The following is a 27,126-nucleotide window of genomic DNA, read 5'->3' on the forward strand; positions in this document are numbered from 1 at the left end:
ATCAGAAGGTGCTTCTAGAACATACTTTGGCTGGGAACATCTTAATGCCGTACAGCTCCACTTTCCGGGCTGTGTCCAACAGGTTCAGGTCAGCCTCTGCTGGACTCTCTCCTCTGGAACATGCAACAAAAACAATCACTTGGCTACACTGACACACAAACAAATTGATCACTCATTGTAACAGTTTTAGTCAGGGCAAAAAGTTTCACTAAGTCAGCAGTATTAGATTGCAAAATTCTTCCATTCTGCAGTCAGGCTAAATCTCTGTCTGACTAGACCTGCCAAAATATACATCCTGTGAAAGAAAATGATTACTGCTAGTTAAGGGGGGACTACTCCCATGAAAGGGAGACAACTCTCAGGAAGGCCTTGTTAGATAAGGGAGACAACTAGAGAGCGAGACTTCTGTTTAGGAGATGCCCTTCAGGAAAGGGAGACAACTCCCAGGAAGGCCTTGCTGGATAAGGGAGACAACTAAATAGCGAGACTTCTGTTTAGGAGATATCCTTCAGGAAAGGGAGACAACTCACATATGCTGTTTATGGTACTCCATGATCTTTTCCTCGAGGTCTGGAGTTTGGCTGGGAACAAACTTCATGGAAGACAGGTAAGTGTGGTCCAAATAATCGTCGACAAGAAAGTCACCGATTTCAGCTGTAAAATGAAATAAAACAGAACAATCATTTCAAATTCAAATTGTTTGAATTAATGGTGTACTTGAAGATATATCATAGTTTTTAACAAAATTTATTTATCATTAACGATGTGTGTGAGCACGTGCGTGCATGTGGCTGCTTGTACTAGCCCGGACTAACGCCTGTTTTATAGTGCTTGTCCACTGAGATACCATGCCACAGTTTAACATGGATACCCCACTGAGACAGAGTATACTGACTCCGACCAGACCTCATTTTATCCCTTAAGTGCTAGCACCAGGCAGGGTAACAACAAGTACCATATTTCAATGAGATGGTATGAGGTAGGTGGCACTGAACCGCAGACATTCCGCTCTCTCTGCGACCTCACTTTTTACGGGCCTCAAAACCTTGTTTCATATGTGGCGATGTACCAGGCCTGATAGCTAGACACAACTCGTGAGAGCTGACTACGATGCAACCCCACTTTTTACGGGCCTCAAAACCTTGTTTCATATATGGCGATGTACCAGGCCTGATAGCTAGACACAACTCGTGAGAGCTGACTACAATGCAACCCAACTTTTTACGGGCCTCAAAACCTTGTTTCATATGTGGCGATGTACCAGGCCTGATAGCTAGACACAACTCGTGAGAGCTGACTATGATGCAACCCCACTTTTTACGGGCCTCAAAGCTTGTTTTCTACGACGCGATGTTGCTACAGCTTGTGTGTGACCCTCACCTTGAGCAATGTAAGAAGCAAGAAGGGCTGCGGTATTGTCGCTGCATGGCATCACCCCCGACAACAGATCCTGCTTGATTTGGAGTGCAAACAAATACCTGAAACACAATACACAAACACACCTGAACAGGTAAGAAACTAGCAATCAAACATCAATTAAACATCTATACAGGTGAACAGGGATGGGATACTGTCAGAACCAGGACGTGAAAGCCTGGCCTACAGTATCGTCACTCACTTCAACCTTTTCACTCCCCAACCCCCCCCCCCACAACAAAGTGACGTCATCCACCCTTGCTCACCCACCCATCCACGCTCGCAAAGGGCGGATTAAGCATTTTCAAAATGGAGGGGTCAAAATTCTCCCTTTGGATAATGTTACTGCCTAATACACACTACATTTGGTTTTCAAATGTGCGTGCATGCGTTTGGAGGTGGGGGGAGGAGGAGGAGGAGACCCCCTGGACCCCTCTAGATCTGCCTATGCTTGTCTCCCTCACCCACCCATTCCCCTACTCACCTTGTGAACTTGTCCTCCCTCCATCACCGACTTACTCTTTCCCCACTCACCCATCCTCCACTCACTCACTCCCACTCTCACCTAGTGAAGTCTTCCCGACACTTTCACCTTGAAGTCATCCTCCCTCCCTCCCCTACTCACCCGTCCCCCACTCTCACCTAGTGAAGTCTTTCGCCAAACTTTCCCCACTAACCCGTCCCCCACTCACTCCCACTCTCACCTAGTGAAGTCTTTCCCCACTAACCGATCCTCCACTCATTCACTCACTACTCACTCCCACACTCACCTAGTGAAGTCGTCCTCCAGTAGACCGGGGTCTGGGGTGTAGAACTTTGTACAGAAGCTAAGTGGTGTGTCTGGGGTAGGCAGCTGTTTCAGCAGAGGCTTCTGGCGGTCGACCCAACACTGAAAAACACACACAGGGAATAATCCACGGCCCTTGATGGCATCAAGAAGTCAGGAGTCCAGGTTGTCATATTCTAACTAATCTCTAGTATTTGTTTGTTGTTGCACTCAGCAATATTCCAGCTATATGACGGTGGTCTGTAAATAATAGAGTCTGGATCAGACAATCCAGTGATTAACATCATGTGCATCGAATTGGGATACGATCACATGCATCAAGCAAGTTAGCGAGCCTGACCACCCAATCCCGTTAGTTACCTCTTACGACAAGCATCGTCGCCTCTTAAGACAAGTATAGTCACCTTGTACAGCAAGCATGGGACCTGCATCACTTCGGGCTTTCCTCCCACATTAAGCTGACAATGCGCGATATAACTGGAATACTGTTAAAAGCGGCGTTAAAACCAACTCACTCACTCATGCACGACCAGGGGATGCAATTCTCCACAACAAATTGCATCGCCTTAGGCAGATTGTTCAGCAGACATTTCATGTGAAAACTTTACTGTGTGGCTATCAATAGTAACTCTTTGGGTAGTTGTCTCCCCTGACACTGACCTTGAGTCCACCATTGTCGATGTACTCCAAGTCGAAGTAGTCGGCTTCCAGAAGCTGCAGGTGCTGACACACTGCCTCCCATAGCGTGATGCCGAGGGACTTCACCTACAACACAATACGTGCACTCATTAGGAGGGTAATCATAAAAAAACATACTCACCACCAGAAGAAACACAAACCAAAGCAACATAAAGAGAAGTATGTACATTAAGATTGGTTGTTGGTTTGTTGTTTAACGGCGGTCTGTAAATAATCGAGTCTGGACCAGACAATCCAGTGATTGATATCATTACATCGATCCACGCAATTGGGATCGATGACATGCATCAACCAAGTCAGCGAGCCTGACCACCCGATCCCGTTAGTCGCCTTTTACGACAAGCATAGCCACCTTTTACGGCAAGCATGGGTTGCTGAAGACCTATTCTACCCCGGATCTTCACGGGTCTTGTACATTAAGAAGAGATGTTTCCAATGTGTAAAACTAACAATCAGTCAAGTGTTACCACAGCGTGTCTTAATTCTAATGACGATATTCTGCACGTGATTTCCAAATTTTACACGCTAATCCTGCACAAGACAAATGGTGCATCTCGAGTCAGGGATCTATGCAAGTGCACCGATCAAAGAGTGCCGATTCAATAAATAAATATCATGTGATTCCGGACACTAGGCCCTTAAGTGTACTTTTATAGGTTCTTCGGAACGAGCGAGTGAGTATTGTTTCAGCAATATTCCAGCAATATCAGGGCGGAGGACACCAGAAATAGGCTTCACACAAGGAACCCATGTGTGGATTCGAACCTGGGATTTGAACCTGGGTCTCGACATGATGAGCGAACACTTTAACCACTCGTCTACCCTACCCCCTTTTCGGAACAAGTCATGGTACAGATGAACCTCATTCCTTGCAACCCTGGTCAGTTCATATCATAGTATCAATGTAGATCACTGGATTGTTTGGCCGAGATTTGAATATTTGCAACCCGCCATAATATATTTGGAATATTGCTGAGTGCGGCGTTAAACAGCAGACAAACAAACAAGGTACAGATGAACCAAGTCACATTTCTTGCAACTTGTCATTTTAAAATATCGGCTCAGAAAAATCTATTAATTAAGATTGAGTGGGTTTAAACGCCGCTTTTAACAGTATTCCAGTTACATCACGGCGTGTCAGCTTAATGTGGGAGGAAAGCCCAAAGTGATGCAGGTCTCAGATGTTTACCACTTTGGTAAAACCCACGAGCACGGGTAGGGTGCTGACAAACCTAGAAACATAATCGGGGTGAACCGGGATTCGAACCCACCATCATAGGTTTCTGGCCCGACCAAAAGAGGCAACTCTGCACAGCGAATTGCGGCGCCTTAGACGACTGGGCCACCCGTGCCCCCCTATTAAATAAGAAATACTATCAGTCAGATGTATAAGCCTAAAATCTTGTTTACTGTAAACAGCACCACAACTCAACTGGTGTCATTGTGATGGCCTAGATTTCATAACCTCAGGTGAGGTAAGCTCAGACAAGTGTGTACAATCTTGACAACGCATGGTCCCGCCCATATTCATCAACGCGGCTTGCGTCCGACCCATGGTGTATGAATGTAGCCGAAGGAAACAAGAGACCTTCCTCTTGGGCATGTAGATGTTTATTACTAACAAAGTGTCATGACTCTTGTTGATGTTAATGTCAGTGACGTGTTAACCCTTTGTCTGGTACCACCCTGGTGTTGTCGATGTTAATGTCAGGGATGTTAACCCCTTGTCTGTTACCATCCTGGTGTTGTCGATGTTAATGTCAGAGACGTGTTAACCCCTTGTCTGGTACCACCCTGGTTTGTTGATGTTAATGTCAGAGATGTGTTAACCCCTTGTCTGGTACCACACTGGAGTTGTTGATGTTAATGTCAGAGACGTGTTAACCCCTTGTCTGGTACCACCCTGGTGTTGTCGATGAATGTGTTAACCCCTTGTCTGGTACCACCCTGGTGTTGTTGATGTTAATGTCAAAGATGTTAACCCCTCGTCTGGTACCACCCTGGTGTTGTCGATGAATGTGTTAACCCCTTGTCTGGTACCACCCTGGTGTTGTTGATGTTAATGTCAGAGATGTGTTAACACCTTGTCTGGTACCACACTGGTGTTGTTGATGTTAATGTCAGAGGTGTTAACCCTTTGTCTGGTACCACCCTGGTGTTGTCGATGTTAATGTCAGGGATGTTAACCCCTTGTCTGGTACCACCCTGGTGTTGTTGATGTTAATGTCAGAGGTGTTAACCCTTTGTCTAGTACCACCCTGGTGTTGTCGATGTTATTGTCAGAGACGTGTTAACCCTTTGTCTGGAACCACCCTGGTGTTGTCGATGTTAATGTCAGGGATGTTAACCCCTTGTCTGGAACCACCCTGGTGTTGTTGATGTTAATGTCAGAGGTGTTAACCCCTTGTCTGGTACCACCCTGGTGTTGTCGATGTTAATGTCAGAGGTGTTAACCCCTTGTCTGGTACCACCCTGGTGTTGTTGATGTTAATGTCAGAGGTGTTAACCCCTTGTCTGGTACCACCCTGGTGTTGTCGATGTTAATGTCAGGGATCTTAACCCTTTGTCTGGTACCATCCTGGTGTTGTAAATGTTAATGTCAGGGATGTTAACCCATCGTCTGGTACCACCCTGGTGTTATTGATGTTAATGTCAGAGAGGTGTTAACCCCTTGTCTGGTACCACCCTGGTGTTATTGATGTTAATGTCAGAGAGGTGTTAACCCCTTGTCTGGTACCACACTGGTGTTGTCGATGTTCATGTCAGAGACGTGTTAACCCCTTGTCTGGTACCATCCTGGTGTTGTTGATGTTAATGTCAGAGATGTGTTAACCCCTTGTCTGGAACCACCCTGGAGTTGTTGATGTTAATGTCAGAGATGTGTTAACCCCTTGTCTGGAACCACCCTGGAGTTGTTGATGTTAATGTCAGAGATCTTAACCCCTTGTCTGGTACCATCCTGGAGTTGTTGATGTTAATGTCAGAGACGTTAACCCCTTATCTGGTACCACCCTGGTGTTGTCGATGTTAATGTCAGAGACGTTAACCCCTTATCTGGTACCACCCTGGTGTTGTTGATGTTAACAACATGGTTTGAGGTCTATTTCAATATTTTGGGGAGGAGCTAATTTCTTGTAACATTTGTTACATCAATACATGCTGTTTACAGACGTTTACCACTTCGGTGAAACCCACGAGCACGGGTATTCACAACTCTTCACAGTGAATTGCGGCGCCTTAGACGACTGGGCCACCCATGCCCCCCTCATGCCAATTAACTACAGACATGCTTAAAATCACAGTATACACTAAAAGGAGTGAGTGAGCGAGAGAGGATGGTTTTACGCTGCTTTTAGCAATATTCCAGCAATATCACAGCTGGTGACACCAGAAATGGGCTTCACACATTGTACCCATGTTGGGAATCGAACCTGGTTCTTCAGCATGACGAACGAACACTTTAACCACTAGGCTACCCCACACTAAAAGGATGATCGGCTGAACAGGGGAAAGGACTTTTTATGTTCATAAGCAATCATTGGCCTTAAAAGTGCCAGGGCTCGACTTACTTGTACCAGGTGCATGTTGACATGAAAACCTAGTTGCACCTGACAAGACCAGGTTGTACCCTGGTCCCATAAACCTATCAAAGTTGAAAACAGTTGCATAAATTATAGTCAGAATCACGCACGTTAAGACGCCCAACGCTAACACCATATTCATGCGTGCGCGATTCCCGTGCACCCTTTCAAGTTGAGTTGATTGGTTCAACTGTGTCATATGGCCCTGTGATGCAGGGGTAGAATTATGCAGATGGCTGTTTCAATGAATGCTCGTTCCACCCGTGACGAACAGGTCTGGTTGTTGATGAAATATAGTGATAGCTAAATAGACAGATTTTTTATTCATGCACCGATTGTCTTTAAATGTAATATCCAGTTATGGATGACTGTTTAATAATCTCATACCAACTTTGACTGGAGTAGGTCCGATAGTTTTTCAGATATTGTAGTAAATGTCGGTACCTTAAATTACCTTCCAGACTATAGTCTAAATACATACAATCTGAGATCTCCAATGACTGACATGATTTTGCATACATTGAGGATGTATTGTTATGAAACATAATGGGAGGATGTGCACATAATCTTGAAGTACCCACAATTTGATGACATCATGCCCCAGAAAGCATGACTAAGTACACGTAACAAAGGGATCAGTGATGTAGTATTGTAAATAAAGCCAAGAGGTAGTGATTGTGTTCAAAGATCATTGTTGTGTCGAAAACTAAAGACAGCCAGACACAAATATGAATTTATTTTACATGCAGTTGATGCAAGTAGACTTAATATTAGGTTACATTTTTCAATAATAGGTTGCACTGGTGCGTGTCTTATATGGCTAAATTGAGCCATGAGTGTTCTTCTTCAATCTACATCATCTATAGAGAATCTACTCAGCGATGGCAACCCATTATGTTTGAAATAAATTGTTTTTAAAATCGACCTCAGAGGATGTGTCTTTCAGGTGATTGTAAGGATGGTAATCAGTGCAGAACATGTATATTGTCAAAATGACCTCCAATTTAGATGCGGCCAAGCTCTTCAAAAACCCATTTGCCCAAAGAAGGGATTCAGAGAGCACTCACTCCCTGTCCCAACTTTCTCCAACTTATCAACAGGTGCCTGCCCCTGATACGGGCAAATCCCTTCAACCTGGGGGCCGGGGCAACGGGTGTATACGAACACCTTAACCCTTTCCCAGTCAGCCATGCAGCACAAGGCATGTGATAACTGCCTTACGACATGTGAAGAGGCAGGTGCCTCTCTCGCCAACCAGTGTGGCTACAACCATTGTACAGGATATATCTGCAGTTGTATAGGATATACCCACAGTTGTATAGGATATACCTGCAGCTGTACTGGATATGAAGGTTGGTAAAATATGTCCATGTCTCCATACACAATATTTGATTATTGCTCCACCGTTGATAAGCATTGGATATGTTACAGTCAAATACTTTACAAATAGACTGAAAAAGTCATGTATTTCGACATGTCATTTTGCATTTTGTAAATTGCCTAGGTGAAAAATTTCAATCGTTTTACCCACAAGATAGAAGTCATGTTGGGCAAACTGCAGCTGTGAAATTAACTAGTGTAGTTTGTTACACCGTGGAAAATATTCCCCAAAGAAAACCACAATGCCAACGTGTCATTTTAAGTCAAACTCATCCGTCAAGAATGCTCAATACTGAGATAGACTAATGCTTAGTCTTTGAAAAAATTGATAAATAGAAGCAGGTACAATTAAATTAAAAAAGGAGCCTCAGTGAGATGGAACATTCATAATTAAATCTGTGAAAATCTAGACTTGCTTCATTTAGAGCTATAGAATTACAGTGAGAGCTGGGAAAATTATATGGTTTAGGGACTGAGGTAACAAGCACGTTCTTGTGGAGGGGATCTCAATTAAACCATTTCGTTTTGAGTCTAATCCTATAGAGAGGCCTCAATACTGAGGTATTAATCAAGCTTTTGTGAAGAGGCTTATCACAGTGGCAGAAACTGAGCTCCCGGTATGTTTCAATCAGTGGATCTTTTCTTGCCGCTAATCTTGAGCTGGTTGACGTGTGTCATGCAGGGGGTTTCAGTTGCCTGATATCTGTAGCCGGTGAGGTCAAACACTTGAACAGAACTTCAGTTATGTTTGCGGGACACCTTAATAAAATATAATATAGATGTGTGTACTTATAATGCGCAAGACTCCACACACAAGGTGCATGCTCAAAGCGCTAACATTATACACCGGTCAATGGATCAGTGTGCACTTGATTTTCATTCTCAGCTCCCTGGGGAGTATACAACCCAAGCTGACTGTGAGGCGCTAGAAAGTTAACAGCCACATTTCCATCTAATCCTACCGGGTACCCATTCACTGCTGGATGATCTGCCCACACTAAGACACATGTAGCACATGTGGTGTCTCCTTAGGAAAGAGACTTCGTTCTGCAATATGCCTCTGTTTACCCAGCATGAGTGGGTACCCGGGAGGATGAGATGGTAATGTAACTGTTAACCTAGCGCCTTGCTTTGGTCATATACTCCCCAGGGAGGTGAGAATGAAAATCAAGTGCACACAGACCCATTGACCAGAGTAAAACTAATGTAGCCATGAGCACTCACTAACTGAATGGAAGTTGGTGCATCGAAAATGGACTTATCACGAAAAGGCCGAACCTGGGATTAGAACCCAGTCCGTGGAGGCTGAACAGCTGACTACTGGGCCACCCACACCTGCCCATTTTGATAAGATTCAAAATACAGAACCACCAACAAAAAATAGTTGCATGACAACTTGCTATTCAGGAAGTCATAAACATGGAACATTAAAGACATCACATGAAACTTCACACAAACGTATCAATGAAGATGTATGCAAATAAATCAAGCAGCAAACAGGATCTATTTGATGTTGTATCCTTGTACACTCAGGGTCTGTGAGGATGGGATAACCTTCATACCGAATGTGATGTAATATACCCCTTGTGTCCGGGACAGAACAGCTACTATTCACTGGTTGTTATATCATCTTTCACCATGCATGAAACCCTCTATCACCTGCTCACTGTATCACAACGATTTCATACAAACCCTCCAAACAAATTTTCTCAAAAAAAGCCATTGGGGGCAGTCATGCGAAAATATCACAGCTAACACAACACTGCTTGTCTTACGAAGCAGAAACTGATTGCATTCATGAAGATTCCATCCCCATTGAAATGTGTACAAGGATAGTTTTTCAGTAGGAGACTGTGTGTGTTGATCCAGGAGATAACTTCTTGTATCTCCTGTTTCTGAAAGGACCAATCCTTGCTCTTCTGTGCAGGTCATGATAACTACTTCCTCCTCTGTATGTCAAGCACAAGCTCTAGTACCGTCAGGTCAACATTTGATGCCGGTGCCCCCTTTCTGGCAATGGGATTCAGGGGTCTATTTAGCAGGTATTCGGGACTCGGAAAGGTGGTTCGTGGAACACAAATAAAATCATATTTGGTATGCAGATTAAACGTTTTTTGAAACAATGGTGTATGTAAAATTTCCTTTTTTCCATATAAAAAATGTTACCTTCATGATCACATGATAATTTTATTGCTCTTTAATCAAGAATAGGTTTGTGGCTACAGATCCAAATACTTTCTGATTATGGTTCAGTGTTCAGACCAGATGTTCATGGTAGACATTGATGGGATTGTTGAGTCCTAGATCGACGGGATTGTTGAATCCTAGGTCGAGGGGATTGTTGGCTCCTAGGTCAATGGGTTTTGTGGGTCCTAGGTCAAGGGAATTGTTGGCTCCTAGGTCGATTGGTTTTGTGGGTCCTAGGTCGAGGGGATTGTTGGCTCCTAGGTCGATGGGTTTTGTGGGTCCTAGGTCGAGGGGATTGTTGGCTCCTAGGTCGATGGGTTTTGTGGGTCCTAGGTCGAGGGGATTGTTGGCTCCTAGGTCGATGGGTTTTGTGGGTCCTAGGTCAAGGGAATTGTTGAGTCCTAGGTCAAGGGAATTGTTGAGTTCTAGGTCGAGGGGGTTGTTGAGTCCTAGGTCGAGGGGGTTGTTGAGTCCTAGGTCGAGGGGATTGTTGAGTCCTAAGTCAAGGAGATTGTTGGCTCCTAGGTCGATGGGTTTTGTGGGTCCTAGGTCGAGGGGATTCGTGGCTCCTAAGTCGATGGGTTTTGTGGGTCCTAGGTCGAGGGGATTCGTGGCTCCTAGGTCGATGGGTTTTGTGGGTCCTAGGTCGAGGAGATTCGTGGCTCCTAGGTCGATGGGTTTTGTGGGTCCTAGGTCGAGTGGATTGTTGGCTCCTAGGTCGATGGGTTTTGTGGGTCCTAGGTGAAGGTGGTTGTAGCGTCCAAGGTTGACAGGATTGAATCCTAGGTCGAGGGGATCGAGTCCAAAGTCAATGGAATTGGTGATTCCTAGGTTGACGGGATTGGTGTAGGTCCTAGGTCGGAGTCTTACTAAGTGTTGTGGAGCATTGGGGACCCATTTTAACCCTGATAGAGTTCCCTTACCCAAATTGTGTCTACAGTGTCCAATAACTGCCTTAATGACTGATGTGAGAGCATGTTGTGCATGGCCTATGTGACATGTTGTTCAGCGATCAGCTCTGTCACACGAGGAGTCTCAGTGTGATCCTCCAGTAACAGGTACATCATTCACAATCTCCTTTCTGCCAATAGCTGACAGATTTGAGTCTGATGACAATACCAAACCCAACAGATGTACATCCAAAGGTCTCATTAATTTACAAGCAAACATTACCTAAAGAAACATCAACTCTGCAAATTCATTCAGAGACAAATACCAGGGAAAACATCTCAACATTTCATTTGGCAGCTCGTTCTCGAGGTTCTTGTTTGTAGTGACACTATCAGCAGCGTCTTGACATTGCCAGCTGGCGGACGAGGGCAAATGTACACCTAGTTCACCCATACCCTGCCAGTCTCATTAATGATTAAACCTAGTCAATCAAACACAGCATGTTGCACTGGCCTAGGATCACGCACAGACTCAACAGATAGATTGTCTCAGCGCTCGCCAACAGTTTCTGGAACCTGTGGATGTAACACCACCTCCCGTGTCACGGATCTTAAAGGCGGCTTGCCTCAGACAAATAGGCATCCCAGCTAGTTTGATCATTGTCGTTCAGTGGGTGACATGTTAGCTCAAACACCCTTATGTATCATGGACAAAAAAGAATAAATACTTATACTTTCTGCGGCCAAGTGAGTGAGTTGGTTTAATGCTGTTCTGAAGACAGGAGAGTCAAAATCTGCCCATCATACCACATGCCTGTCATGCATGCTTGCATGGTATGGTGCTGACAAGACCAAGAATGATACTCAGGGCAAATCTGGGATTCAAACCCACAGTTATCGGATTCTGGCAGGACAAAGGGACACGACTCAGATGATTGGGCCGCTCGAGCAGAATCAAAAGATCACTGTTCCAGCAAGAGATTGCAGTCAGGTTCCCTCCAGCGTGATCAGGATATATCCTTCTCCTTGGTCAATATAGAACTGACAGGTCATGCAGTAAATGGTGCTATATGATGTTGATATGATCAACTGTTTGCTTGTACGTCCACATGTCACCACCAAATGATGCAGTTATCCATAACTAATTTGATCAATATACTGCATTCCCTGTTCACCTCCAGGAGGAATGTAGTATGCACTATTCCAGCTATATCACGGCGGTCTGTAAATAATCGAGCCTGGACCAGACAATCCAGTGATTGACATCATGAGCATCGATCCACGCAATTGGGATACGATGACATGCATCAACCAAGTCAGCGAGCCAGACCACCTGATCCCGTTAGTCGCCTCTTACGACAAGCTTAGTCCCCTTTTACGGCAAGCACGGGTTGCTGAAGACCTATTCTACCCCGGATCTCCACAGGTCTCAGGTAAGCAAGACAGCCCTGTCAATAAAGTAGGGTCACTACATCTGACATCTGTACAGGAAAATGTTTCTATTCTGTGTAACACTTGCTAAGTTTGCTAAGTTACCAAACAGGATGGTGTCAATGTCAGTCACTGAGGTGAGATTGTGTGGGGAAAGAATGCAGGTATTACCTATGTCCGTCTTTGGCTATAAGGGTGACTAGAAAACTGATCCTCCCAGAAACACAGGTATGTTGAAGATAGCAGTTTAACCCCTCACCGTTTGAATGGTCCTCACTGATTGGTAGACCTGAACCAAACCCAACATCAAGCACAATCATTTGTATCCCGCCGACCGTCACGCATTCTCAGTGGTACCCCGCCGACCGCCAAGCATTCTCAGTGGTACCCAGTCAACCGTCAAGCATTCTCAGTGGCACCCAGCCGACCGTCAAGCATTCTCAGTGGTACCCAGTCAACCGTCAAGCATTCTCAGTGGCACCCAGCCGACCGTCAAGCATTCTCAATGGTACCCAGGCAACCGTCAAGCATTCTCAATGGTACCCCGCCGACTGTCAAGCATTCTCAATGGTACCCCGCCGACCAACCAAGTCACATTCGATCAGACCGCCTCCATGGTATAATGGTAGAGCGCCCGCCCGGGGAGCGGAAGGTCCGGGGTTCGATCCCCGACCGCGTCATACCAAAAGACGTTAAAAGATAATACTTGTTACTTGTTACCCTGTCTGGCGCTCGGCATTAAGGGGCTAAAACCAGGACTGGTCGGCTCTGAGTCAGTATACTGTGTCTGAGTGGGGTATTCATGTAAAACTGCGGCATGGTATCTCAGTGGGCTAGCACTATAAATCGGTATCAGTCCGGACTAGTACAAGCAGCCACACAAACACACACACGTACATGCACGTCGCTATATAAGTGCAATAATCTTGGACGCAACGTTTAACTCCATTTCACCTCACCTCACATCGATCAGTAAAAACTTAACAAAGGTGTCCCTCATCCATGCAGACAATGGCATCATCAAATCTCCATTTGGTAGGCAATAAAGGAGGACAATATCCGGGTGTGTTCACAGAAGGGCCATGTGGTTGATAGACAATTAAGTAGTTGTGTAAGTGCAGTATAACACTGGGCATATGCAGATAAACTGTATAGGGCTCCAGACTATGAGCAGGTGTGAAGACACAATGTAACACACTTGCACACAAAGTAGTTGTGTAAGTGCAGTATAACACTGGGCATATGCAGCTAAACTGTATGGGGCTCCAGACTATGAGCAGGTGTGAAGACACAATGTAACACACTTGCACACAAAGTAGTTGTGTAAGTGCAGTATAACACTGGGCATATGCAGCTAAACTGTATGGGGCTCCAGACTATGAGCAGGTGTGAAGACACAATGTAACACACTTGCACACAAAGTAGTTGTGTAACTTCAGTATAACACTGGGCATATGCAGCTAAACTGTATAGGGCTCCAGGCTATAAGCAGGTGTGAAGACACAATGTATCACACTTGCACACAAAGTAGTTGTGTAAGTGCAGTATAACACTGGGCATATGCAGCTAAACTGTATGGGGCTCCAGACTATGAGCAGGTGTGAAGACACAATGTAACACACTTGCACACAAAGTAGTTGTGTAAGTGCAGTATAACACTGGGCATATGCAGCTAAACTGTATGGGGCTCCAGACTATGAGCAGGTGTGAAGACACAATGTAACACACTTGCACACAAAGTAGTTGTGTAACTTCAGTATAACACTGGGCATATGCAGCTAAACTGTATAGGGCTCCAGGCTATAAGCAGGTGTGAAGACACAATGTATCACACTTGCACACAAAGTAGTTGTGTAAGTGCAGTATAACACTGGGCATATGCAGCTAAACTGTATGGGGCTCCAGGCTATAAGCAGGTGTGAAGACACAATGTAACACACTTGCACACAAAGTAGTTGTGTAACTTCAGTATAACACTGGGCATATGCAGCTAAACTGTATGGGGCTCCAGGCTATAAGCAGGTGTGAAGACACGATGTATCACACTTGCACACAAAGAGCCTGTACCTTCACGCAATATAGGACGTGTGTATCACAATGTCACATTCAGACATGTAACGTCCTTTCACTACACCCATAAACTGGTTTATCGTCAGTACAAATATTTACTCTCTTCAATAACGGAATAAATTCAAGGTAGTGTTTCTTCGATACAAGTTTTCATTTTCTAGTTGACATACTTGCCACGTTTCAAGTGAGGATTGTTTTAACATAGGTGAAAAAACATAAAAGAGCATCAAATGAATATTTTCCCCAAAAGTAATTTATCATCTTTTTTGTTTGTTTGTTGTTTAAAACTGCTCACAGCAATATTCCAGTCATATGATGGCAATCAATTTTAGAACTAGTGTATGTGTAATATTTTGATAAATTTTATTTTTTTATTCATATTTCTGATCTATCCAAACATCAAAGTCCAAGTCCAACTATGACTGACAGTTCAGCTCTCTCTCTCTCTCTCTTTCTTTCTCCCTCTCTCTCTTTCTCCCTCCCTCTCTCTCTTTCTTTCTTTCTCCCTCCCTCTCTCTCTTTCTTTCTCCCTTTCTTTCTCCCTCCCTCTCTCTCTCCCTCTCTCTCTTTCTTTCTCCCTCTCTCTCTCTCTTTCTCCCTTTCTCCCTCTCTCTCACTTTCTCCCTCCCTCTCTCTCTCTCCTTCCTTCTCTTTCTTTCTCCCTCCCTCTCTCCCTCCTTCTCTTTCTCTCCCTCCCTCTCTCTCTTTCTTTCTCCCTCCCTACCTCTCTCTTTCTTTCTCCCTCCCTCTCTCTCTCTCTCTCTCCCTCTCTCTTTCTCCCTCTCTCTCTCTCAATCATCATCAACAATGGCTACATATTATTCCCTCTAAACCCTGAAACATTTTAAAGGTCATCAGTCAATAGGAACAAATTCTCACACTACTTAAATATCATTAGGGCCAGCAGACAGAACATGACATGACACATGAACAGTTAATTGTGGTCAAGTCGGGCCCTGACATGGACAAGCTGAATCTGTCACGGCAACAACAGCCCTGCTGCAGATGCTGCCTGCCTGCCTCCCAGCGACAGGACAGGAAGGACTGTTGCTGTGCTATTGATTACAACAGTAGCCACATCATACTCAATGTACTTCATATAAATGCATAGACCTGCACAGGGCGCACACCAACTTAGCTGGACTTGCTTACAGGTAATATTTTCTTGTCTTGATGCTATCGTTCTATTTTTTTATTGTTTGTTGTTTAACACTCTACTTACTTAGCAATAGTCCAGCTGTACGACGAAGGTCTGTAAATAATCAAGTCTGGACAAGACAATCCAGTAATTGACAACATGAGCATCGGTCCATGCAATGAGGATACGATGACATGCATCAACCAAGTCAGCGAGCCTGACCACCCAATCCTGTTAGTCGCCTCTTACGACAAGCATAGTCGCCTTTTATGGCCTTTCATGGGTTGCTGAAGACCTATTCTACCCCGGATCTTCATGGGTCACAGGTAAAAGTGAGTGAGTGTGTGAGATGGGTGAAGCTGCTTTTAGCATTATTCCACCTCTATCCTGGGATACCAAGAAAAGATATTATTCAATATTCTCATCTGGAGATCCAAGTTCTAGAGCTCATCGATCCAACCCCTTAATCAACTGATCCTACAGGTAAGACATAGGCCAAGGTCTACACAGGTAATGTTATCTCAGGCAGGTTGTTAATACAGGTAAAGCATACCTGGAGTAAGGTCCCAATTATGCAGCCAATTTGGCCAGGTAAGACTGCCTGACTGTTATACAGGTAAAAAGTCTGGTCGTTACAGGTAAGGCTATGCACCTGTGAGTTGATACGTGTTAATTAATGACACACATTGTGGCTACGGCAGCTCCTCTGTCATACAACATTCTCTCGCTAAGGAATTTACTTCTGTCTTACTAGGCATTTCGACAGCTATGATATACCTGTCCCAGGACTGAAGCTGGTATGACCATCCTTGCTTCACAGCCGACACAGCAGTAATATTTACCTGACTCGTTAGATACGAGAGGTAAAGTTTGAACATTTACCTGTATTTGACAAACGAGTGAAACATCGAGGACAGGTATAACCTGACGTAATCAGAATAGTTAGGTTGACAACTGAACCAGGTGAAGGAATGTCTTGATATACGCCAGGTAAGATTACAGGAAGTTAATAATATGCAGGTAAGATTTACCTGGCCTAACGAACAATCACAGGTAAGAGGTGCCTGGCTGATGAAGAGCGCTGTAACAATCATATCAAAAGCAGTCGATTGGTCTTTTGTTTGGCTTCATAAATTTCTTTTGGCATTCACAGGGGTGGGTCTAACAGGTATTAAAATGGTCCTTGGCAAATCCTGTTCAGTTACTACAAAGCTGGAGCAAGTCTTGACATTGTTATAAGCCTACAATAGCCCGGGCATAAAGATAAGCTGGGGACGGCTTCATTAACATGGACTACCTCGGTGGGGAGACCACATGCACTACAGGATAGAGGTGAGTACTGTGAGAGTTCCATTAGCATCGTCAGCTACAGATGTAGTATTCTATAATGAGCAATGGAGATGGTTAAGGACAAATTAGATAATTGTACTTCCCTTAGTTTAACGTGGACTTACTACAGTCGTAGCGGTAATATCACTTTGGGGAACGTGGCACTTGATGTTAATAAATCTGCAAAGTTAATTCGCTTTAATTGAGACAATAAATATGTACAAAAGAATTTCTCTCTCTCTCTCATCCTCTCACACACACCACACACACACACACTGTCTCTTCCCCCCCCCCTCTCTCTCTATTCTCTTTCACACTCTCTTCTCTCTCCCCACTCTCGCACTCTATTTTCTCTAATACACCCACTCTCTCTCACCCATATATCTACACAACCGCTGCTGCTATTGAGATACAATCGCCCTTGAAATGAATGCAATAATTCATTTAAGGCAATCAAACTGTCACAATACAATCAATATGTATCAACATGACACACTTAATGATATACCATGCTCCAGTCGACAATATGTGACGAGATAGAGAAGTTTCAAAATAAGGGCAGAGTTTGTCGATTAAAACACTAGGGAACAACTTCTCCAACTTTCAAAATACTGAAGTCTAAGATACCCAAGTCTGTCCATGGTTAAATAAAGAACCAAACTCAATATTCGGTAGGAAGGTTTTTCCATGATGTAATTGATATCAGTGTTGTTTATCATTAGAGAGTCCTAAGTGTGTTCACATGTTGAAAGTTGCGCTAAACATAGGAATCTTGTGATGACACTATGTCCCAGTAGGGGGTGTGTTTCAGCTCTTAATGCTCTCCTGCTTGTTGAAATAACACACTGAGCAGATGAAGATGACTGGAGATGATGGCAACAGATGCTGCCACAAATATTGTCCTTTGATGGATCAGTTTCATGAAACAAAACACAACCTCATAAAAGTTCTCCAAGACATGATGAGCCTACAGTGTTATATCCAGATGGTGAATATTGATCATAACGCCCTACAAGCAATATTGCATCATGTGTACAAGGACAACAATTCAGATGTAAAAGTTGGATGGATCAATTTGAAGTCTCTCACACAGACCCTGAAACAAAAGTATCCGAAAATACCATGCATGTCTACATTACTTTGGCAAGACAAGATTTCTTCAGTCTCTGGGTTTCTGAAAACAAAGAGATTCTCAGAGATTCTTTTGACAATATAAAAAGACAGATTACCAAAGAAATCTTAAAATATTTTCATTTCAGAGATTAAATATTAGTCGATGTGTGTCGGCTTTATGTGGGAGGAAAGCCTAAAGGGGCCTAGGTTGTGGAACCCATGAGTGATGTGTTGTGCTGATTGCTGATGAGGATGAAATTGTGACCTGGATCTGAACTCAAACCTACTCCATGAGAAGCAAATACACAAACCATAGGACCACCCAAGCCAAACTCAAATACTTAACAGCCATAACTAAATTGTTCCTTACAAAATAAACATTTGCACTATGTTTCAAAAACACTGTCACATTTATTGAGGAAATATTTTCGAGACACATCTGTGCGTTCAGGCAATTTTGTGTTTATGGAGAAAAAAGAACAAGATAGTTTTCCTGATATTCGAAACAGAACAAGATGGCCGACATCAATTAGGGAACCGCCAACTACACAATAATTGGCCTGTAAAAAAGTTATTGTCCCTTGTGGCAGGAATATCTGACTAGCTGAGTGCTTCATCTATAGACACAAATTAGCATGATAATATTTCCCTTACCACTGTTTCAACAGGTTGTCATTTCAAGTTTTAAACTTCAACTGCGAGAGAGAAAAGCAAATATTTCTGAAGCTGAAACACTGACCTGATCATATTTGCCACCCAACATGAGTATGATATTTGCAGCTTGTGCAATTCACAAATTCAAATTTAAATTCTTCCTTTCAAAACATCCATCTTGAAAGAGTATTCATGAAAATGCAATGTCACATGTATGTTAAGGTGACATTTAAGTGAAGCACATTCTATCGTGATAGACATGCATCTAAACTGATACTGTGTTTGTAAAAATTCCCAAATGAGAAAAAAGAAATCCTAATTAATGTTAACATAATTAAGACTAACTTGATGGCTGAGACGACTTGTGTGTCATGCATACAGTAACAAAAAAGGGGACCCGTGAAGAACAGGGGTAGAATTGGTCTTCAGCAACCCATGTTAACAGGAAACTACTCTTGTCATAAGAGGCGACTAATGGGATCAGGTGACCATGCAGGCTTGCTGACTTGGTTGATGCATGTCATCGATTCCAACTGCGTGGATCGATGCTCATGATGTCAATCACTGGATTGTCTGGTACAGACTTGATTATTTACAGACCGCTGTCATATAGTTGGAATATTGCCGAGTGCAGCGTTAAACAACAAACAAACAAAAGCATGTCATCGTATCCCAATTGCGTAGAGTGATGCTCAAGATGTCCATCACTGGACTGATTTCACTATTTACAGGCTGCCATCATATAGTTTGAATATTGCCGAGTGTGGCAAATGTATTGTTAAAATACTATGTTGAAATACATCTGAGATTAAGAAAAGTGATAGATATAAATAAATCCCGATTGTGAACAAAAGATCCCCATCCCCCTGATTAGATTCCCCCCAGAGTACTTAGAAGCCAAGACAAATCCCTGTAGTTTTTTAGCTACCTTTTATCATTATCAAGTGCGACTTCTCAATTTTTCGTGAGATGAACCGATCAAATTCCTGAGAAACAGCTGCATATAGGCCCAACATAGAGTATACAAAGCATGGTTATTACCATTGAATCATTTACACCAATGAACATCAAGCTGATGTAAAACTTAAGAACACAGAAGAAAATGGTTTCAACATTGGTATGATTGGTCAACCATCTGCCACATTTCCTTCAGGAATAGGAAGCATGGCTGTTCAATGACCCCCAGCTGACCATATGTGGCAGCAAGATACAAGAACCATATTCCTGAACCCCTCATCACCATCACAACAGCTGTGCTAACATCAATACAATCCAAGATGGCTGCCATCCAGAGCAGACGGCTTGATTGACAGAAGGGTGTGCCGGGAGATTTCTGGCCACTTGGCCAGATACTTTGGTACATCTTTCACTGAAAGTAAGTCCATAGGCGTGTATGACAGTGACCAACTTACTTTGAATTGTTTCTGGATCATTTCTAACTGGATAATTATCCAATATCCGTACCAACATAATCATCCTCTGTTCTGGATCTAATTTTAAGGTAAGTTCAGTATGGAATATTCATTAAATGTACGACAGTGACCAACTTACTTTGAATTGTTTCTGGATCATTTCTAACTGGATAATTATTCAATATCCGTACCAACATAATCATCCTCTGTTCTGGATCTAATTTTAAGGTAAGTTCAGTATAGAATATTCATTAAATGGACAAGGCATCGACAAATTGGCAGTTTCGGCAAATGTCTTTTTAGTTTTTTGTTTATGATTTATATCAATCCAGGGACATATAGGCATGCAAATTTGGAAAAAATTTTATGTGCAAAATAGGCTTTGTAAAAGTTTTTTTGGGAATATTTTTGACAAAATATAATATTCAGGTATTTTTAATATTGCATTCAATAACATAATGCTTCTTTCCCCTTTATAATTGCTGTCTCAATGAAATACAAGTCACCTAAACAAAGCCGTATATTTGTTTTACCTATATTAAATTGATGCGGAAACTTGACTTCCCAGTTGGTTATTTTCACTGACATTTGATGCAACACATGATGATTTCAGAATAACATAGAGACCAAGGAACAGCTTTGTACAATTTCAGTTTATAATATTCAAAAAATATTTCCACAAATCCTCCTGAATACATGACAACTGACAATATTACCGTAAAGTAGGGCTGGGACCGGTAACTCGGGTACCCAGGTCGGGTGGGTACTGAGTAGGACCCGGGTACCCACAGGACTACCCGGACCCGTGGTTAGTCATGTGATTATATTGTTTTATGGCAAAAATTATCTAGAACTCTATGGTTACACTATAAGTGATAAATGTTCTCAATTCTTTCTGACTTTGCACACATTCCTTTTGACTTTATATGTTTGCATAATGATAAAACATCAGTCAACTTCAGTGTATGCATGACCAGATCGGTTTATATGTGTATCTAAATCTATTTTGACAGGAGTACGGTCAAACTATTCCCAATCCAACATGTTTTACCTATCTCTTGAGACCTGCAGTGGGTACCCGGGTAGGGTCGGGTAATAGTAGGGTGGGTACCCGGGTAGTAAATTTGGACTCGTCCCAGCCCTACCGTAAATGACCTACTTAACATATACAGAAAACAGAATCTGAACTCTGTTGGAAACTGTACCAATCACATACATGTGGGGAGTGTTATATATATGGACAAACATATAAATTCAACATCTGACTTTGACCACGTACTCAATGTTATTTTAACATTGAACGTTTATAGTCAAGTACAAATCTTGGGTGAGACTTCAACTGGCATTGTCCTGAATATAAAGCTTAGTACTATTAATGTATCAATGACTATGCTTTACAAATATAACCATGAGCCTGTATTATCCGAAATCATGACAGTGTAAAATAGGGAAATCGTGACAGGACTGAGAATCCGCTTTCTTCAATGCCTCACAGAACCCACTGTTGGTTCAAGTCTTCCTGATGGTTCACAAAATGTATATTCTGTAAAGTGTGCAAAGTGATTGAGTCCGACAGTTCATGAATAAGATCTTCTACCATATCCTATCAGAACCTAGACACACATGATACCGATAGCAAGGTAAGTTTCGGGGATATTTTGACACTTACAAGTAGGTTTTCATAGCCTGTTGTCAATATAATAACAGAGCCCTGAAAATATTTTAAGAAAATACAAGAGATAAATTGTTTTTTGAAATATATTAAAAAGGAACATAGAGAATGTCTTTAATTTCACAGATCTGGAAACAGAAGAATATACATTTGCAAACAATTCTAGTAAGTAAGTTAGAATTCAAGGTTGCATCGGAATTAATTGTTTAGATTTAAATTGTTAACTTGTAAAATATAATAGAAAGGTAACAAGCGATTCTCTTCAATTTCACAAAAAGGCGACTATGCTTGCCGTAAGAGGCGACTAACGGGATCGGGTGGTCAGACTCGCTGACTTGGTTGATGCATGTCATCATATCCCAATTGCGTGGATCGATGCTCATGATGTCAATTACTGGATTATCGGGATGAGACTCGATTTTTTACAGACCGCCATCATATAGCTGGAATATGGTGTTCTACCACCAATGTGCTTGGATGTGCTGCAGTACACAACAAAGTCCTCTTGTGTCTCTGATGGCCCTGAATGAGTAGAATGGCCCTAAGCAGAAGAATGTACTATATGAGCCATGAAGGAATAGAGCCGTGAAGGAATAGAGCCGTGAAGGAATAGAGCCGTGAAGGAATAGAGCCATGAAGGAATAGAGCCGTGAAGGAATAGAGTCGTGAAGGAATAGAGCCGTGAAGGAATAGAGCCATGAAGGAATAGAGCCGTGAAGGAATAGCCTGAGGCATATCTGGACAAGTAATAACTGATCACTTATGTTCTGCTGAAGGCACTGACCCAAGAAACCTGGCTTGCCTACGATGCAGTTTTATTGGTTAAATATTTAGATATAGTTGATATGAGATATATGACAAGAAAATAGGGCTGGGACAAGTCCAAATTTACTACCTGGGTACCCTCCACCCTATTACCTTACCCTACCCGGGTACCTGTTGTAGATATTAAGAGATTGGTACAAAATGTCTGATTTGGAAAAGTCTTCCAAACTTGACATACGTTGGTGAGACCCAGATAGAAAAGGTCCCTGATTTGTTGTTCAACGCCACACTCAGCAATATTTCAGCTATATGACGGCGGTCTGTAAACAATCAAGTCTGAAAAGACAATCCAGTGATTGATGTCATGAGCATCGATCCACGCAATTGGGATTCGATGACATGCATCAACCCAGTCAGCAACCCTGACCACCCGATCCCGTTAATCGCCTCTTACGACAAGCATAGTCATGGGAGCCAACGGAAATGAGGAATAATTGTCACAATATGGAACCTGGTCCTCATTCCATTGAATGAATTTAGGGCTACGACCATCATAAGTCTTTGTTAAAGTATGAGTTAAGATACAATCACTTTGCGGAAACAGTCCTGTCTGACTGTGTGTCATAGCTCAATGGAAATAAGCAAGCAAATTTTATGCTGAATTTTAGCAATATTCCAGCAATATGACAACGGAGGACGCCAGAAATGGGATCAAACACTGTACCCATGTGGGATTTTAACCTGGGCCTTCGGCATGACAAGCAAACGCTATAACCACTAGGCTACCCCACCATGCCCAAAGGCAAGTTACTCGTGCTGAAAAAGTGCCGGTGTCAGCAACCACCCACTCAGAAATCCTGTACAACAAAAGCGTTTGTTACTTTCAGATATCCCGTGACGATGTTGCGACGACTATGGCGACGTCCCCTGTTTCTAGTCACTATCGCCTTCATCAGCGGCATCAGCACCCTCTTCTGGCTCAAGGACGAGTCAACTCACCAAGACAAAAGGTTTGTAGACACTCCAGGCCCTGGTACTACAGCCTTACCATGGCAATTGCGTGGATCGATGCTCATGATGTCAATCACTGGACTGTCTGTCCAAACTCGATTTACAGACCCCGTCATTTTGCTGGAATATTGCTGAGTATGACGTTAAACAACAAACAAACAAACAAACCTGGCAAGCATTGCATCCATCCAGCCAGACATATTTAAATTTTCAAGACAGAAATTCGATAATTAGATATATCCACTAAATACTTTACATTCAATTCTTCAACATCAAAAGAACATGCTTTTTCCTTCTTCAGAATCCACCAGCTTAAAATTCAGGAGAGCGTCATTCTGTCCAACCCTAACACCGATGTGCTCAAGGGGGATAACTCTATTCACACCATTACGCACATGAAGAAAATTCCCAAAGTCTACATCTACGACCTTCCGCCCAAGTTCAACATGGACATTAAAAACTGTATATCTCCAAGAATAAGTGACCACATTAGCTGCTTCAACTTCAGTAACAATGGCTTTGGTGATTTCCTGTACGAGAAAGGCGATATGCGGGTACATAACACAAATCAATTCTCCCTGGAAGTGGTGATGCATCACCAGCTGGCCAACAGCCGATACCGAACTTATGATCCAAAGGAAGCTGACGTGTTTTATATCCCATCATACATTGGTGTCATGTTCTTCTGCAAAAGACTCAGCGCGAACGTGTCGTCATTGACAACCGAGCTGTTCGAGATGCTAGACACATGGCCTTATTTCAAACAGGGGAAACCTCACTTCGCAGCCTTGGCTAAAATCGAACGAGAACAATCTTCAACTAGATATCCCTACCTGAAGAATCCACACTGTCAAAATGTGACGTTTTTGGCCATAGAAAAAGAAGCAATGATATCGTGGAGAAGTCAAATTGGACTACAGAAACAGCGAATTATCGTAGTACCCTACCCATCGTACGTGCATCGTAACACATTATATACGTCCTCACAGGCCATAAACTCCCCTGGTTTGGACGAGAGGAAAGTCTTTTTATTCCTAGCCTCGAGCACCAGAAGGAGCAATTTCTTCCGAGCCATTCTCATCGATCAGTTTCAAACCAAAATAACAGGTACGAGTAAAGCAAAGTATTTAGAAAATGCTACGACACTTCCAGAACAGCTAATGCTGGTGACTACTGAGTGTTCTATAACCCATTTGAACATTACCGTGGAATGGATGGAGAATTCGGTGTTTTGTTTACAGCCACAGGGAGATTCCCCAACTCGTAAGAGCTTCTACGACAGTATTCAAAGTGGCTGTATTCCTGTGATTTTTAAATTCAGTCATCAGGATGTGGTTTATCCATTTCAGAGTGTTCTAAATTATACAGATTTCGCTGTAAGTGTTGAATCACATCACATACAAAACAAACGAGAGAATATACTTGATATTTTGAAAAAGATACCAAAATCTGAGATAAGACGGCTGCAGAAGAATCTGGTACTTGTTGCTAGGCAACTTCAATATAGTGTCCCGGATATGGTTCCGATTGCCAACAAAAAGAAGCAACATTTTGTTGATGCTGTTGATATGATAATGTATGAGATATCCAAAATATACAATCTGAAGTGAAAATTTCTGTTGTTATTTGTTACAAACATCTGTTATGATTGACGAACTAGAAATTTGAGTGCGTCATCATATTTCTACACCAGCTTCATCACAGAAGCATGTAGGGGGATGACCATTCAAGAATTATTTTGAGATATTAATGTAAAAAGCAGTGTCATAACCACTCATGTTTTCATAAACCGAAAAAAAACATAGGCCACAGCCACTAATATAGAGTTTATGGAGGTACAAAAGAAAAAAACAAAATGTGCACATTTTTATATTTCATTTCTACCTTCTAATAAACACATCAACAATAACAACTTTGCAGCTGCTAATTAAGCATTAACACACAAAAACTGTTGACAATAAAACGAAATCAGTGACAATGTCCACCGCAATAATACATCCATGTTATTATCAGCCAATCAGGAAACAGTTGTCTGTGAGTGGGCGTGGCCAAATGTTGTTTTTTTTGGTTTACGGAAACACGAGTTTTTAGCCAACCAAATGCAATGGAAAGGGATTTTAAAAAGAATATCAATTGAAAATGCTTGAAAACACCACCAAAAATGTCTCCGTTTTTCCACAAAAACAAAAATTGTTCACTGGTCATAATAGGCGCGCTGAATGATACTGTGTAAATAACATAAACCATTTCACTCCTTCTTTCAAAATACAAATATGTTTGTTTTGAAGCTCACACTGAAACATTCTGTCTGAAACAACAATTCTAAGACGCCTCAGAATGTTAAATTCATGCTTTCTACGTCAGTAGGTCGGGGCAGACACACCAGTGAGTGAGTGAGTGAGTTTGGTTTTACGCCGCTTTTAGCAATATTCCAGCAATATCACGGCGGGGGACACCAGAAATGGGCTTCACAAGACACATCAGTGGCTGATAGCAGATGGGGTGAGGTGAAATGGGGTTTAACATGATTTTAACTACCGTATTCGACGTAATAAGCGCCCCACTCTAATAAGCGCCGACGGCAATATTTGCAAATATATTGGCTAGTGAACAATCCCAATCAGCACCCCTTTCCGACTGATCAATGTACACAGGACTTATTTATTCGTTCAAATAAGCACTCGTGTGTTATATGCACCCTTAATGATGGGCAATTAAATTCTGGAAAAAGATATCTGTCCTAGGTAAACATTTCAGGCTGTCAGCATAAATCATGAAAATTACGATCTTCCAACTCTGTTTTTATTTTCACCAAAATAATATTCTAATAAAAGCCCCCTATTTCCAATTTTGAGAGCGCCCTGGGTGCTTATTACTTCGAATACGGTATCTATTGATAGATTTTATCTCCTTATCTACAGAGTAATCTAGTCCTGCACCTGAAGCGCAGTGATGCTCGGTACAGCTTACGTTGACATGATACGATAGGTCGACCTCTGTATCTCTCAAAATGCAGTGCGACCTTCACCTGTTGTTCATCATATCTGCATGCGTGCATGGCAGGGCGAGACGCAGCCGCTAGACTAGCTCAGGCCTTCCAAACAAAACCAGCAGAGAGCAACCAAACTATGGCAAATGTACACACTTTAAATAGAGACAGCCACATAAATTACAAACAAGACACACTCCCCATAAAGCATCAACCTCGACCATTAAAATGTGCCTGGATCTTATCCTTATGATGACTCTTAATGGGGTTTGTGTCTTGTTTCAGCAGTGAATGGGTACCCGGTAGGATGAGATGACAATGTGGTTAACCTTCTAGTGTCTTAACAGGCAGCTTGGGTTGTATACTCCTCAGGGAGCTGAGAATGGTTCTTGAGTGCACTATCATGATATAACATTTATACTAATTTTTCTATAATAATTAGATCCACATTAAGTGCTTTTATGAATTATCATGGTATAATATTTATACATCATTTCATATAATTATAGTTTAGCAAGTAATACTTATCATCAGGTAAAATGCATGTATAAAATATCAGTAGTTTCAGTTATAGCTTTTTATATAGATGCTAGCCTAAGGTA

The 27,126-nt window shown here is 42.5% G+C and overlaps 2 protein-coding genes across 17 annotated transcripts in view; one reads left to right on the forward strand and one right to left on the reverse strand.

Moving 5' to 3' along the window:
* LOC124152132 (FERM, ARHGEF and pleckstrin domain-containing protein 2-like) overlaps nucleotides 1–27,126 on the reverse strand; it is a 157,741-nt gene that overhangs the window by 62,415 nt on the left and 68,200 nt on the right. For all 7 annotated transcript variants that reach the window (XM_048384911.1, XM_048384910.1, XM_048384909.1 and 4 more), the window contains 5 exons: nucleotides 2,864–2,968; nucleotides 2,187–2,305; nucleotides 1,381–1,478; nucleotides 531–654; nucleotides 26–113 (listed from right to left, as the gene is read on the reverse strand). In XM_048384911.1, coding sequence (XP_048240868.1) covers nucleotides 26–113; nucleotides 531–654; nucleotides 1,381–1,478; nucleotides 2,187–2,305; nucleotides 2,864–2,968 — 534 coding nt within the window. The remainder of the gene's footprint in view (nucleotides 1–25; nucleotides 114–530; nucleotides 655–1,380; nucleotides 1,479–2,186; nucleotides 2,306–2,863; nucleotides 2,969–27,126) is intronic.
* LOC124152134 (probable xyloglucan galactosyltransferase GT15) lies at nucleotides 7,521–25,148 on the forward strand. Of its 10 annotated transcripts, XM_046524915.2 has the most exons (5): nucleotides 15,227–15,595; nucleotides 16,733–16,911; nucleotides 19,829–20,050; nucleotides 23,412–23,534; nucleotides 23,837–25,148. In XM_046524915.2, exons 4-5 carry the CDS (start codon nucleotides 23,425–23,427, stop codon nucleotides 25,143–25,145), a joined length of 1,419 nt encoding a protein of 472 aa, XP_046380871.1. In that variant the 5' UTR covers nucleotides 15,227–15,595; nucleotides 16,733–16,911; nucleotides 19,829–20,050; nucleotides 23,412–23,424; the 3' UTR covers nucleotides 25,146–25,148. The 10 variants fall into 10 exon arrangements, with proteins under 10 accessions (XP_046380870.1, XP_046380868.1, XP_046380871.1 ...); XM_046524914.2 differs by lacking the exons at nucleotides 15,227–15,595; nucleotides 16,733–16,911 and adding an exon at nucleotides 7,521–7,835; XM_046524913.2 differs by lacking the exon at nucleotides 15,227–15,595 and having other exon boundaries at nucleotides 16,603–16,911.

This window comes from Haliotis rufescens, unplaced genomic scaffold, assembly GCF_023055435.1.
Source record: "Haliotis rufescens isolate VD_foot unplaced genomic scaffold, xgHalRufe1.0.p SCAF_52, whole genome shotgun sequence".
Classification (NCBI taxonomy): Eukaryota; Metazoa; Mollusca; class Gastropoda; order Lepetellida; family Haliotidae; genus Haliotis; species Haliotis rufescens.